The sequence below is a fragment of the Canis lupus genome, chromosome 30, assembly GCF_003254725.2.
Source record: "Canis lupus dingo isolate Sandy chromosome 30, ASM325472v2, whole genome shotgun sequence".
NCBI classification, from domain to species: Eukaryota; Metazoa; Chordata; class Mammalia; order Carnivora; family Canidae; genus Canis; species Canis lupus.
The window spans coordinates 20,241,316-20,257,934 of record NC_064272.1 but is presented as its reverse complement, the minus strand read 5'-3'; the positions used below and the strand labels follow the sequence as shown (position 1 = coordinate 20,257,934).

The 16,619-nt window shown below is 36.5% G+C and overlaps 1 protein-coding gene across 1 annotated transcript in view; it reads right to left on the bottom strand.

The window, feature by feature from the left end:
• Positions 1-16,619, bottom strand: part of UNC13C (unc-13 homolog C) — a 540,818-nt gene that overhangs the window by 52,875 nt on the left and 471,324 nt on the right. The window contains exon 29 of the mRNA XM_049104442.1: positions 7,174-7,321. Coding sequence (XP_048960399.1) covers positions 7,174-7,321 — 148 coding nt within the window. The remainder of the gene's footprint in view (positions 1-7,173; positions 7,322-16,619) is intronic.

Sequence of the window (16,619 nt, the reverse complement as noted above, 5' to 3'; positions counted from 1 at the left end):
CCTTCTGGGAAGAATAGGGTATATTTGGAGGGGCAAATGGAAAACATTTAGCTCAGCCTCTCATTGCAGTTCATTGAGCATCTAGCACAAAGGGTGAGATGTAAATCCTCCTAAAAATGAATCAATATATGAAAGCATATGTGAATCTGTTACTGGCCTAAACTAAAAGCAGTCATATTTTGATATTTTTTTCCTGGTTGCTTTTGAGTTTTATGAAATGGATTAAATAAAACATGATTTCAATACTTTAATGAAAATTAGTAATTCTATTCTCTCCATCTAACTTTACACCTCACTTTGTATATCTCTAGGGACACTTAGTACCTTTTACTTTGTATGAAAACTATTGAACAGTATCAGCCATAAAACTGTAAGCTTTTTTCCTAAGTGGGGACACACATACCTGCACACAAACTTTGGGTACTCTGCAATGTCTAGCACAGGGCTGTGAACATTCTTTTAGTAAAAGTTTGTTGAAAGGTTTGTATATGAGGACTATATCATATTACATATTTTTTAATTTCCTGCATTTAATTTTCTACCATTCAATGTTCTGAAATTCACTGAGCATCTATTTTGTATCTAGCATTGTTTAAGCACATAGATTTTTAAGGATGAGTAAGCAAGGTCTCTGTCCTCCTACAGCTTACACTGGGATAGAAATATAAACTAGCAATCATGATATGACTCAGTGTGCTAGGGAGTGTTAAAAATGATATTTCTTATGGATGGGGAACAAGGGCATTGAAGATTAGAATAGGGAAGTTAATTCAAAGCCACAATATCCTACACCCAGACACAGTAAATTCTAGAGGAATGAAATCAGGCTATATTGGAAAGGGATTTCTGAAAGCTGTATGCATTTTCTTATATTCAACTTGAATTTTTCCAATGTAATTACTTCCAATTAATATTTAAAAGGGGTTCTGGGGCAGCCCTGGTGGCACTGTGGTTTAGCGCCGCCTGCAGCCCGGGGTATGATCCTGAAGACCCGGGATCGAGTCCAGCATGGGGTTCCCTGCATGGGGCCTGCTTCTCCCTCTGCCTGTGTCTCTGCCTCTCTCTCGCTCTCGCTATGTCTCTATGAATAAATAAATAAATATTTAAAAAAATAAAATAAAATAAATAAAAGGGGTTCTGGACATTGAGCATGCCCGGTAATTGCAACCAGAATGAGGACAAACTGGCAAGCAAAGGAAGAAGTTAGAAGTTTGGCAACAGTTGGTTGTGGATATGAAAAAAATATTATTTCCTGTAGAGAAGGGAGATTTAGTCATACTTAAATTAAAAGGAAGAAGCCTGAAGTAAACTCAGTTATTTAAAACTAGAGAGAAGAAAGCATGGACTCTAGAAAGTAATATATATTCTGATTTCTTTTCTGATTAAGTATGAGATAGTGGGAAGCGCATCATTTCTGCCTCTTATCTACAGGACTTCAAGTTTTTTAATCTACTTGTGACTCCATTTCTTTTTCTTTTGAAGATTTTATTTATTTATTCATGAGAGACACAGAGAGAGGCAGAGACATAGGCAGAGGGAGAAGCAGTCTCCCCATAGGGAGCCTAATGTGGGACTAGATCCCAGGACCCCAGGATCACACCCTGAGCTGAAGGCAGATGCTCAACCACTGAGCCACCCATGTGTCCTTACTTGTGACCCTATTTCTTAAATGTTACTGGCTTCAGAGAATTCTTGGAAATAACTATATAGTGGTAGACAACTTACTGGCTACATAATATTGCTCAGCATTATAGTGACCTTACCTGACATTTGCCATTTCTACTTTGGGAAAGGATTCAGCATACTCAGAACCATATCACATCACCATTCCTATTAAAGTTATTTGTGTACAGCTGGGCTGAAGAGCCTCATCCAGCTTTGAATGTTATCAGACCAACTATAACATCTGAAGAGCCAAGTGTCATACATTCTCATTTTTTCCCCTGCACTACTAAAACATGCTAACATCTCCTCTTGGAAGGCAGCACTAGCTAGTTGAATTCCACTGTCTCTGGGATAAAACAGTTGCATAAATCTTTTAGATGGGATTCCAGATCTCTGGCTACCTCTGAAAGGCTTGTCAGCTAAAATGAGAAACCATCTCTGACTGTGCTTTCCAAGCAGTATTAAATTGAAGATGGCCAAGTGGATTTTAATGTTACTTCCCCATGTAAGCTGAGGCTATCTCTTGGTGTTTTCACCCACAGGTGACATCCAGTAAGTCATTTCTTTTTTTTTTTTCTTTTTTCTTGTTGTTAAAGATTTTATTTATTCACGAGAGACAGAGAGAGAGAGAGAGAGAGAGAGAGAGAGAGGCAGGCAGAGGGAGAGGCAGGCTCCATGCAGGGAGCCCGACATGGGACTCGATCCTGGGTCCCCAGGATCAGGCCCTGGGCCAAAGGTGGCACTAAACTGCTAAGCCACCCAGGCTGCCCCCAGTAAGTCATTTCTTTATTCTGAAACCACTTATTTTGTGAAGTAAATATTATTAATGTTAAGTTCTACATTTCTGATAAGATCCTTTCTACAATGAGCCATTTCAGAAGAGTTTCTTTTCTACTTATGGACATAACTTCCATAGTCTGTAAAACCTAATTAGAGATAATTAATGCCTTATACATAATGTATATATTGAAGCATATTCACAGATTCCAAATGTGAATCAGTAGCGATCTGATTTCCATTTCAGATTTAAATACATTATACTCTACTTTTGCAGGAAGCAGGTCATTAAAATGATCAAAAGGATCTGATTTTTTAAATAAGCAGGGTCTCAAACATGTTGCTTATAAAATGTTAATAGGACAGATCATAGAATAAAATATTTCATATATTTTAATTCACATAGTCATTAGATTTAATTTTTTCTTTATGAGCCAGTTGTAACTTAGACATAAATATCCTTTTGTCTGTAAAGTTTTTGAGATTCAGGTTTCTCAAGCTCTTATAAAAGCTTAGATAAGGAAACAGAATATGACACAGAGTAGCTCAGCAATTAATCATGCTGTGCCTCATTCCAAATTGTATTATCCATTGAAAAAAATTCTGCTTAATATGTTAAACTTTTATACATTTTTCACTGTCTGGTACTGCATGAAATATTCAAAGAGCCCTTGATATAATGAAATAGTTCTTAGAAAAGTTTTTCTTACTACTGTAATCAAGATGCAAGGAGAGAATTTTGTACCAGCTTCTAAAACTGTAAGTAATATATCCCTAAAAAACAACAGCAGCAAAAATAGAATTTTTTAAGCTAACTACCCAATCTAAACCACTGTATCAACTGTAAGAGGAAGAATAGGTACTATTACAAATATTAAAATAGTTTCTAATATTATTAGAAATTCTGTTCTGTTCTGATTATTACACAAACCTATTACAATATTTCTGTATATGTTAATGGTACAGAGAAATCTAAGGCATTTTCAACTATATATATTGATCAAAAATTGGTAGTGATATGAATTTTGTTTTAAAAGCAAAATATTGGGAATCCCTGGGTGGCCCAGCGGTTTGGCGCCTGCCTTTGGCCCAGGGCGCGATCCTGGAGACCCGGGATCGAATCCCATGTCAGGCTCCCGGTGCATGGAGCCTGCTTCTCCCTCTGCCTGTGTCTCTGCCTCTCTCTCTCTCTGTGTGTGTGACTATCATAAATAAATAAAAAATTAAAAAAAATAAATAAAAGCAAAATATTTTTTTTTACTAATAAAAATGAACCATGGGTGTTCTTGACATTTTTATTTTTTTATTTAAAAATTTTTTTAAAGATTTTATTTATTCCTGAGAGACCACAGAGAGAGAGAAAGAGAGGCAGAGACAGGCAGAGGGAGAAGCACGCTCCATTAAGGGACCCCGACGTGGGACTGGATCCCAGGACTCCAGGATCAGGCCCTGGGCTGAAGGCAGGCACTAAACCACTGAGCCACCTGGGCATCCCAACATAGTGGGATTTTTAAATTAACAGCACAGGTAGATATTTTGCTGGACAGTTTTTATATCCAGAATACCTTCCTCTTTCTACCACCTCATGACTCAGTTTACTCACTGGCCTTTCTGCCTTTCCTGTCTTCTCATGTTAAAATTTTTCCCTCTTATTTTTTAAAATATTTCATTTGTTTGACAGAGAGAGAGAGAGAAAGAGAGAGAGAGAGAGAGAGCGCACAAACTGAGGGAATAGCAGGCAGAGGGGGAAGGAGAAGCAGGCTCCCTGCTAAGCAGAGAGCCTAATGTGGGGCTCAATCCCAGGACCCTGGGATCATTACCCGAGTCAAACGCAGACACTTAACCACTGGGTCACCCAGGTGCTCCTTCTTCCCCCTTCTGACATGACCTACATTACAATATTTCTCACTTTTCAGCCTCAATATTACTGCCATTGTGAGATAGATGAATTTTTGTTGTAGAAAGCTTTTCTGTGCACCATATTTAGCAACTTCCCTGGCCTCCACTCACTAGATACCAGCAAGACAACCAAAACTCTCCAGATATTGTCAAATGTCCTTAGGGAGCCAAACTACCCTGCTGGAAAATTGCCATGTTAGAGCAACTGGTATATATAACATCATGTTCAGTTTTGAATATATGCTTCAATGCATGAAACTTCATTCAGAGGTGATATTCAGGAAATATTTATAAAGTGAATACAGAATAAGCTGGTGCTTCACTACTGTAGTTCATTGCTAGAATAATAAACATGCTATTCTTATAAAATGAACTATCAGTTTCACTTGAGGACTTAATAGTTCTATATCCATTTTGGATCGGCTTATTTTCCAATCTTTGGAATAGAAAGAGAAGACAGTGTTTTTCCAAATTGATAGTTCTCATTTGAACTCTGTGGTTCATAAATTTCTAATGGGACTCAATCTCTAGCAGTTTTTTCTTCTTTTTTATTACTAGAGAAAGATGACATCTAAATTTATTCCAAGACAAAGAAGAAGGAAATGAAGGTGAAAATGGGAGAGAAAGGATAAAAGGAAAAAAGAGATAGGAAGGAAAGAAGTGAGCAAGACACAGTAGATTATACTATACTTATAAAATCTATTTAAGACAAAATTGAATTAAGGGATGACTGGGTGGCTCAGCAGTTGAACATCTGTCTTCAGCTCAGGGCATGATCCTGGGATCCGGGATCAAGTCTCACCATGGGCTCCTGAGGGGAGCCTACTTCTCCCTTTGTTTATGTCTCAGCTTCTCTCTGTGTCTCTCAGGAATAAATAAATAAATCTTTTTTAAAAAAGATAAAGTTGAATTAAGATATACAATTTTGTTTTTGATTTTGATGTAATTTTTTTAAAAAACCCTTTTATTCCTGTAACAGTTTTTAAGCACATAAAAAGTGAAATGTTGGTCAGATATCATATAGAGAACATCTGGGTAACCACCACCAGGTCAAGATACAGCCAACTGCCAGCCCCTCAGAAGTCCTTAGTTCCTACTCCCCAGAGAGAGCTGCTCTCTTTACTTCACAGAAATCCTTTCCTTGCTGTGTGGTGGTGTTTTACTGTGTATCCCTAAACACTACAGTTTAGCTTTTGGAATTTTTACAAATTTAATCATTCAATATATATTCTGTAGTATCTGGTTGCTTTTATTGAACATTTTGTTTGTTCTGATTCATCCATGTTGTGTGTAACTGTAGCTGTGTAGGTTTATAGGTAAATAGGATTTCATTATATGAATATGCCACAATTTATTTTACTGTTCAGCTGTTAATGGACATTTTTTTTTCCTGTGACTTTTGTTATATGTGTCTTCTGGTACACATGCACACACGTTTCTTTTGGATTTGCACCTAGGAGTTGAATTGCTAGGTCATGGGGAAGGCAAATCCTCTACTTTAGTAAATACCAACTGTTTTCCCATTTATGCTCACACCAAGATTGATAACATACATATTTTGTGCGCTGTGACATCTATGCTAGAAGATGGGCTGTGTGCATATGAGTATGTATACACACATTCATGTATACCTATAAAAGTAAACCAAAGGTTTCATACACTCAAATTTCTGGGAATAGAACTGCAACTCTATATGATGTATTTGAATTATATTCATATTTTAAAGTCTGGAACATCTTGAGGGATGATGGATTCAAGTAAGTAATGTTTTGAATATTTCTGTATCTCTTGACAACCCCTCATGAGCTCAACTCTTTTTTTCCTTTCTCGAATTATCCCAAGATGTAACCTGGGTTAGCACAGCACATTGAAAGGAATATTTGTAGCATTTACTTGGGAACTCTCAGAGACCACAGTGTTAAAGACAGGTGAAGGACCTACCTAGTACATACCTTGGTATTAAGGCAAAGCACCTACCTTTGATGTAGTTAGAAAAGTTCAAATATCCATGAAGAAACACAGACAAGTCTGGAGCATTTGTATCCCAGGAACAAAAAAAATCTGTATGCTTTCTTTTCTGAGGATTCCTCATGAATGAAGACAGTATTCTCATATTCATTTTTATTATTTCTGTGGCACAATTTATTATGTTCTAGAGTTTGAGCTTGCATTTGGCTCTTTGTGACTCATACTGACATTTTCAATAATCTTTCAGAAATGCTGGATCTTAAATGCATATAATTACCAAAATATGATAAATCACAAAGCAACTTGAAAGACAGGCTGCTTACCAGTAATATCCTAAAAGCATATGAGATGGGAAGTTTGCCACATGGAACAGATCAGAGTTTCCAATAAAATGCTTGTCTTTTGGTCCATTTCAAAGTAAAAGTTATAATTTCTTTCATGTAAAATGAGATTTCCCTTCTGGAAATACCAAAGCAGGAGATTTTATATTTAAAGTCAAGATTTGGGGAATTATCATCATACTTTGGAAATTACCAAGAGCAGCAAACACTACATCCATCTACTGAATTGAAGAGAGACTATCACAACTGTGGACATTCAAGACTAGGTTTTTGAAGTTAGAATCACCAAGAGTCAACCACTCTATACAGCTTGAGTATTAAGCATATCTTAATGTTATAGAAGTTATTTATAAAATTGTAATTCATGAGGGCTAAACACTTTGATAATTTTCTATTGCTCATAATCAATTCTTATTTATGACTTAATTTTTTGTAAAAATTATTAATAATATTTTTAATAATCTTACATCAAATTTTAGTTGTGTGAAGCTTACTCTATTCTCACATCCAATGTGTTACTTACTCTGTGAGGTCTGAGTGTCTATGAATTTCTTTATCAAGGCATCAGTAGTTTGGGTATAAAGACCAAGAGCATATCTCAGAGACTGAAGATCTGGGCTTTTCTCCAAGAAATTCTTTTTCAGGCCATTTCCTCCGGCATGAAAGTATTGCTAAAAAAAAAAAATAATAAATAATAATAATAATAATAATAATAATAATAATGTAAGCAGAAGGATTCATAAAGAAGTACTGAAGGAAGGATTTTATTGCTGTAATAGTGATGCTTAAATGGGATAATACAATATGATCAATGTGAAATAGTGAAAAGGGATAGTCCTACAGTTTCCTATTACTAAGTCATAAACCTATAATTCAGGTCCCTCCACTATCTCTGAATTGATGCTTTACATCACAGACCCCAGCTCCCTAAAGCTTAAGTTTTTTCCTCTCATAAGCATATGGGATCACGAAGATGCAGGGGTCGGAAGGCTTACAGAATGACAGGTTTAGGTAACAATTGTCAACAATTGGTTATTGGCTTATTTCCAGAACATAAAAAAAAATATATATATATATCCAGGGCTGTCAAAATTTCACAAGGAAGGTAGTACCTGGTCACGTATTGTCCAGATACTAGGCCAGGTGCCCACTGTTCCATGTTCCCCACTTTAAACACACAATAGTGCAGATATAGCCCAAACCAAGGATGCAGAGTGGTCTTTGAAAATGCAACATCCCATGAACCTTGTATCTGATAAATGCAATCAAAATATTACAATATCTATAGCTAAGCTACTAAGGAAGATACATGCTCTTTAGTAATAAATACAGTCATTGAGGGTTGTTAGCACTTTTCATGCTGTATTATGTACAGACATCACTTGGAAGGCAAAATATATACAAATAGGTAACAGAACAAAAGATACTTTTTCCCAATTATTTATAGATGATCACATATTTACAGTGTACTTTTAAGGTTAGACAAATGGTTCTCCCTCTCTCCTGGTACTGACAGTACTAAACTATACGCTCACTGCAACCTGTGGTCTAGGATTCTCACAGAATGACATATTTTGAGAAAGCTCAACTAATGATTCTGATGCACTCTCCTGACTGGCTATGTGTCATCTCTTTATCACACTCATTAAAAGTTTTGAGGTAAAACAATTCAATGAATTGAAAACTCATAAATATTTCAGTTTTCTCCCTAATTCAAGGGGAGATGCAGAAAAATATTCTGGGCATTTCTAGGTAGCTGATGCACTTTCAGAGTGTGAAGTAGAGAAGATTCAGGGCATAAGCCAGAGAAAGTAGGCAATGGGGATAGAATCTGAAGAAACACCCTTAAAAGTGCCTTAACTGATTCCAGCTAGGTACATTTTGAACACATGCTGTGCCGAAAGCAATCTGTTTATGATAAGGAGGCATAGAAAAATGGCAAAAGTCTGTTCCTTTTTAAGAGATGATGAGATATAATACTTAAAATTGTCCCTATACCTTGATCTTCCAAAAAAATGTTAAAATACTTTCATATGCAGAAAGTAGTTATTTACGATGGTGAGTCCAGAATTGTTTCAGGTGCCTTGATGGATCCAAAAATGTGATAGCTCCTGACTTCAGGAAACATGATAAGATATTTAAGGTGAAACTATGAAGCATATGAAATGGATGTACTGAGAGAGAAAAGTTCACCCCTACGAGGGAAGGAAGAGGGCTCCCTAGAGGTCTGTTTATGTAATGAACCAAGGAGCCATAAGATGAAATAACTCACCCTCACTGTATAGTGTAGCAGGGGGGTAAACTGAATCAGAAATAGGCACGATCCCTGGGCATGTGTGGGAACACATTTTGCTTCTCAACATTTTCAGACAAGCCTCATTCTTGTCAAACCTGAGCAAAAGTGCTAGAAGATTATGATAAAAAGAAATACAAGAAAAACGTTTTGCTATCTTTCAGGACTATGGAGAGTTGTTAGGAAAAACTGCAACAGATTTTGAAAGGGACAAAAAACATGAGTAGGTGTTATGTCTAGTGTGTCTGCCTGGGTTATCTTTGTTTTAAATTGTCTTTGAGCTATTTTAAAACTATAAATGATAGAAAGTGGATAATCATGTAAATGACTCTTGTCCACAGAAATGCAAACTATTTTTGGTGGGATGCAACTCATTATCTTTTTGTGGGTAGATTCTTTTTGCTTCTATTTGTAAGTTGATTTCAGTTTTCCTATTGCTTATCCTTCTCTGTGGTTCTTGGAGTTCTCCTATAAGCTAGTTGTAATACCTTCGTGGTATCCTCATTCATTGATGAGTTAAATAACATTTTTGACAAGTTTTATAACTGTGTGAATGTCACAATTCGACTCTGTTTTAAAAACTGTTCTTTAATGGTGTATATAAAGCACCATGGTGACCACATCCACGTGGATGGGCACAGATTTTACTGGGCAGTTTGTGAGGATAGAACTATGGGCTTACACTAACAGCATCAGTGGTGGGGTCTGCCTTCCTGCCTGTTAACTCTGCCCCTGTCCCTTAACAAATATTTATTAAATCTGCATTGTAAACCAGACCTTGTGCTGAATGCCAAAGACATGAAGCCAAAGAGGTGCAGAGGTTGTTCTCAAAGAATTATAATCTAGTAGGATATGTAACCAAAATGTCAATGAATGATTCCAATAATGTTGCAGGTATCAGAAAAACAGTTTGAAAATACAGATAATGGGGGCGGCAAACATTTCTAGTGGGAAAGGAGTCAGTAAAGGCTTCCAACAAGGTGTCATCTTTGGCGTTTATCCGTTTTTTAGCACTGCCATTTTTAAATTCATCAGCCGCTAGATCATCTGTGGTACAGAGAAAGAGGACAGCCCCATTTATGTAACCACGGGAAACTGTGGGAGTCTCAACTCAAGAAGAATTGAAGTCGTAGTTCTCATAATACAGTGCCTTGGTATAGTTTAAAATACACTGTTTGCTACGTAACTCTGTTCTCATCACTAAACTTATGGAGTCTGGGAACTAGAAATTGCCTCTAGGAAGTAGAGGGTCTGGAGAAGTTGAGATGACTTTGTACCTCTAAAGATTCACAAGGTTCATTAACATGTGAAAGGCACTGGGACCCACTGACTGGGAAAGAAGTCAGCTTCACCTTTCATTAACATACTTTTTAAAAAAATTATTTGGCTTAAAAGATAAAATTATTTGGCTTCAGGACACCTATCACATATGACATCTATTACACTCAGGGGACTGAAGTGTTCCATGAGATATGATTTAGGAAACCCTAGGAGGGAATAAGGTGACTAGACTTGATTAAGAATGGAGATATTTCTAAGGCTCTAGAAGGCTTCATGGAAGAAGAGAATTAGAATCAGGCTCTGAAGGCCTAGATGGTGTATTTATTCTTGAACCCTCATAATTGTATAGACGGACATGTTTTTACTCTCAAGAGTATTATTTTGTAGGCCTCTGGGACATGGAGAACTAACATGAGGTGAAAAAATAAACAATGAATGAGTCTGTTCCTGGGAAAAGCCTAAAGGCCCCCTAGAGGAGTTTTTGTTTATGATACTGAACTGACTTGACTTTCTCCTTTGTAGCCATCGGTTATTATGAGTCATTCTTCTAAAGGCTCTAGCAGGATCATAAGTGAACAGAAGATGTGTAAGGAAATGATGCTTTTTGTCTTTTGAGTGCATTGTATACTAGGAGACGTTGCAAGACAAACCCTGGACAGAAGTTAGCAATTTTCAGAGAGAAAATAAGTTGCAAGATCCTAAGAAAGAACTAGCTTCCATTCACTAAGCACAGATAAATAACACAGGCCTATAACAGAGCAGAGGAAACTTCTATGCATGCAAATGCAAACTTGATGAAAATGTTATTTAATGGAACCCTTTTCACACAGTGTTCAGAACCTGGGTGACCACTCTTGGAACATGGGTCTATTTATTTCACTGGCACAGATAATAAGAAAGGGGGCTGCAATTACTGCATAGATCTTGGCATTCGGAGATTTCACATTCAGTTTTGACTCTACAAGAGACCCTAAAAGAAACACAAGAGTAGAATTTGTATTTTGCTGAGGCTTAGGTTTGAAGGATATAAACAGGAAGCTAGTGTGTAGGAGAGAATGTCTTAGCTATTAAACAAACCCCACTATCCACAGCTCAGTATAGCCTAGTTGATTTCTCTTGATTATAGTAAGCATTCAGTCAGGGGGATTATACGCTAGAGAAGAATTTGTATATATGGGATTTTATAGCCTTCTAGATTCCCTCATGAATATAAAAAGTGTTTTTCCCCATTGGTTCTAAACAACAACAACAACAACAACAAATTGAGAATCAGTTTCATGTTGTTCCGCTGCTGATAGCAGAGAAGCTCCAGTTTAATTTATTCTGATGTTTACTTAGATTAATACAAATTAGCAGACAGCAATTAGCAAAATAAGTTAGGACTAGCCATTTTCTTTCAAGAAAGGGGTTTTTATGAGAACTGCAGACAAATTGGCGGTTCACAGCCGTGAAGGATAAGGAGGTGAACTGGATGTTATTCTCTCTACCTTGAGCCCTGTCCAGGCTGATATGTTCACCATGTCTTGGACAAAGGCAGAAAGCATGTTTTTAAAATGTAGAGTTGAGCCAAAGCTTGATGTTATTACTTTGAATGCCAGAATGTGGCTTCAGAAAAGATCTGGGCAGCCTGAAATCACAGGTCCACATTTACAGGATGGGATGACAAAAAAAAAAAAAAAAAGGGAAAAGACCTATATTTATGATAAAAAGTTTACTGCAAAGTACAGAATGTGTTACTGGCTTAATATCAGTAAAAAATTTAAAATCCATAAAGCTTCATTTTATTCTCAGATTTAACATGATTTAATAACATGACTGGGCAGCTACCAAAGATACTGAATTCTGATCATGTATCAATATACGTAGACAGATCAAGATGAAGAGTGTGATAGAGCAACAACATTCTCTGACAATTAGAACATAGGCGAAATATTATGGTCATTACAAATTTAATCCTAGGCTTCGTCGTTTATAAGTAATATGAAAAAGTAAAGGGCATCCAAAGGTAGAGGGCTAGGATTTTGTAAGGTCTAGAAGGCATGTCATTCAATAAAAGGCCATGGATAAATTGGGGAGGCATGATAGCTTTCTTCAATGTATGAAAGGCTATCATGTGGAAAAGGAAGTAGAATTATATTTTCAAAGGACAGAAGAACCAATGCAGAACTAAAAGTACCAGGGAAACAGATACTAGTTTGATATAAAGATAGACAACTTTTCCAATAATAAGTACATCTTAAAAATTGAAGCTGCTACTTGTGAGATAGTAAGGTCCCATAACTGGCCATCATTAAGTAGACTATAGGCCAACAACATTGTAGATGATGTCCTTCTATATGAGCAGGAAAAGGGAGTGGTTGGCTTATGTTTCGAATTATGATATTTTGGAATCTTTTGCCCCCCTTCAACTCTCTCCTTTTTACTTTATTCATTCTCTTTCCTCTATGCAATGTGATCTGTGCATAGATTATGAAACTTCAGAGAGTATAGATCCATTCATTTGCAGAACAGGAGCAGAAACATCCACCCTGCCTGACTCTGGTATTGTAATCATGAGATGAATTATTCAATCTGGAAGAGCTTTGTGAACTGTGGGATTCTCCTTGTGAGAAGATATGCTTAATTGGCAGAATAACCGCCCAGACTTGAGCCCTGCTTTGTTTCCTAAGCACAGTCCTTGTCTCCAGCAATTTACTAGCTATTTATTTCTATGCTCCTGCCACCATATCTAACTTCATTGTGGCAGTGAAAAACAGCCCTCCTGCTTGAGTTGCTGTTTTTCTCAGTGAAACCATGCTTTTCCAACCTCTCGGTTGAAAACTCAGAGTCACCTCACCCGTGCCCCACTTTGGGTTGCTAATTCCAGTGAGGCTCCCCTTCTTGTGTCATTAATATCCAGCTTTCCTTCTATTCCTAAAGCTACCATCCTAATGATAGCCCTCATCATACTATGCATTGAACTACTGTAACTGATCTCTGTGACTAAATCTTGAACTATTCCATACATTTTGCACATTTCTGTAAGATTTCCATGGCTAACATGGCAGTTTTAGTATGCCACATATTTACAAAATCATCAATGGTTCTTCTGTTATAGAATACACTGAGGTTGCAAAAGGATCTCCATATTTTCAATTCAAACACTTTCTGAAGCTTCATTTTACATGGCTTCATTGTCCAAACCTCCAGTTAAACCCAGACCATCAGGGAATAGTTTCATCATTGACTCCCAGCCCTCTGGTCTTGTGCCTTTCCATGAAGTTCTTAAGTTCTTTTCCCTTGATTATGTTCAAGTACTGAATCTTCCTTCAAGAAAAACTATTGTCTTTCCTATCCATCCTGTGAATTCCCATCCGTCCTTCAAGAACATTCTTCTAGCTTTCCCTGATTCCTCAAACTCACACTGATTGTTCCCTCTTCTGAATCTTTACCACTTTTTATTTGTGCCCCTTAATTGGCATCTGTAGCCCGTTACATATCTTACACTGTTTTTTTTTGTAAGTTAACATATATAATTATTTAATTTTAATGTGTCTTTTTCATATTTTAATCTGCACTAGAAACTCCTTGGAAAAACAAAAACAAAACAGCACTGCTTCCCAGAGGAGAGTCTCAAGGAGCAGTCAAGAATCCTATGGCATTTGTGTCCTTATAGAGAAAGAATGCTGAGCACAGAAAACCAGAAGGCCAGAGGGCAAAGCCATAAGGACTTTGACTATTGCTTGGAGCAGAGTCAGATTTAATCATTAGCTTCACTGAGAGAGAATCAAGAGATTAGGGAAGGAGTTGGGGGAAAACCTGACTGCACTAGAATATGTGGGATCGTGGGTTTAAGAGTAGAAAGAAGCTCATTCAAAAATAAACTAGTTTTCAGGTGATTTGATAATTACATTTATTAAGAGCTTTCTGTATGACAGGAGCTGCTTTAATTGTTTTACATTTAATTTTCAGACGTTAATTCCTTAAGCCCTATTATTCCCATAGGAGTGGACAGTGATTTACACATTCTAGTTTCTTTCTCTCTTAATCACTTACTATCCTGATACTGTAATCATTGCCAGTGGTATAATTCCCCATGTGGTTCCAAATATTTTGTTTACATCTGAATTTAAATATATATTCTGATATTTGCAGAGGCTTACACCCTAATATAATGATACACCAGATTTAGTAACGTAAGGGTGGATGGTGAGGGAAGCTATTATTACATCTGAATGGAGGCTGAAAGATCTATGTATAAGTATCATTTTCTTTATCTTGAAGAACAACCAGAGATTTTGTTCTGTTTATTATATTCTTCATAAAACTACAAAAATTAAAGCACTTCAGACCTGGTTGTGATTTGTGAGAAAAAAAATAGTACTGCCAAATTAAAAATCAGGATAAATATTGTCTGCATGCTTAGCAAGCCATTCTTTTTATAATCCCAATAAAAATTCTAAATTCCTCTAATTCTTTAAATTTGTCATATATTTGAAGAACTTTTGCAATCTATTTTTACTGACTGATGGGAACATGCTAATGTTTCTTTACAAGTTTGCAGGAAGAATTTTCTTCTTGGTTTCATGTACTATTTTGGTAGCAATTTCCCATCATCACATTTTTTTTCCTTCCAATATCTTTATCATATTTTTGGAAAAATCCATGCAGACAATTCACTTTGCAAACTTAGATATAATTTGCCTTTAACAACTAAGGTTTACTACTTTTTTTTAAAGGAATTATTTGATAAAATTTTTATAAATTATTTTCTACCACAACTGAAGTCCTCTTTTTACACATATCAGATAAAGATATGCTATTCTCTCTCTCTCCCTTTGACCTCAGTGTAAGTAAGTGTCAGCATTTTGGCTCCAACACAATGTTTCTCTTTTGTTCCTTACAATACTCAACCAGTCATGATCTGTTCCTCCTGCAGTACACTACTTGAAGTTTTCAGACTGACCCACCCCTTCTCGCATTTCACTCAGACTTTTCTCTATGGCCTTAAAATGACTTTCTTCCATGCTTTCCCCCATGTCAGCCTCTAAACCCCAAAACTCTCCTCTCCAGGAAGCTTTCCCCTAGACACAGAGAATATATATATAATCACCCTCTCTGCACTCCCCAGGACTTTGTCCACACCTCTTATTTTATCAGTTGTAGAGGTCTAAGTTCATACTTCTAGAGCAAGATTGCTCTTCTCTTCAGCCACCTCTTCATTGCTCACTCTATTTTCTACATATAAGTAAGCTCTCAAGTAATTATTTTCAAAATGCAATATTCCAAACTAGGTAAGTTATTTTGCTCTTCTCATAAGCAGCTGAATTTTAAATAATGCAAAAACTATACTTATAATAATAAAAAAAAAGATGCTAAGAAGCAGCCACCAAAATTGCTTCATGAATAATGGATAGCAGGATAGGGTAGGACCTCAGTCAGGGTAAGAGCCTTAGAGGCATAACATCACATATCTTGTTATTTTTCTGGAATCCAAATGATCAGAAATGGTGTTGTTTAAGATTAAATAAGCAATAAGTAAACTCCAAAGCTATATTTGAATAGATATACATTCATAGTCCAAATTATCTTCTTTATACAAAGCAATTCTGATTTCTAGAAGGTCCCTAATTCACATGGTTATTGTTTTTAGGGAAATCTCTATATTGTCCCTATACGATGTCAGACATTTGCAACAAACATTGTAGAATATCATGTTTGGGTCCAAACAAGTATTCCAGGGCAATTTGGAAGGCTGGGCGAAAATAATATCAGCAAGCTTTTTTCCTAGGTTTTTCAATTTTCAAGCTTCATTAGAAAATAACCTGAGGACTACTCAAGACTTAAGAATTTCCTTAAGTTGTGATTCATGCTCAGGTCAAGAGTACCTGTTGTTGGAGAAAGGTCTCCTGTTTTTCTCTGAAAGAAACTCACATTTCAGGGAACCCATAGCAGTCCAACTTCTTCCTGGGACATGGGTCTGAGACTCAAAAGCTGAACAAGAACTAGGGTTTCCCTACTGGCCTATTAACTGACACATACTGATTAAATTTTTGGCTATCTGCCTCAAAGCTGTCACTGTTATATTTTCATTTTCAAATACTATTGATATGGTTGCTTGTTGGCAGATAAATGAATGAAATGTGTCAAAAGCCACTCATGCTAGTTGTAGCAGATCACTATAATTTCTAACACTTGTGCCATAGTCTACCCTTTTAACTTACACTTGAAACCACATGGGACTGATATGACAAAATAGTCCAGTCCAATTAAAATTTTAGTATTTAAGAGAGTTACTATTTTCATCAATACTTGTGTAGGGGTTGGATGTTTTTAAATCATCTTTTTTAAAAAAGATTTTATTTATTTATTCATGAGAGACACACAGAGAAAGAGAGGCAGAGACATAGGCAGAG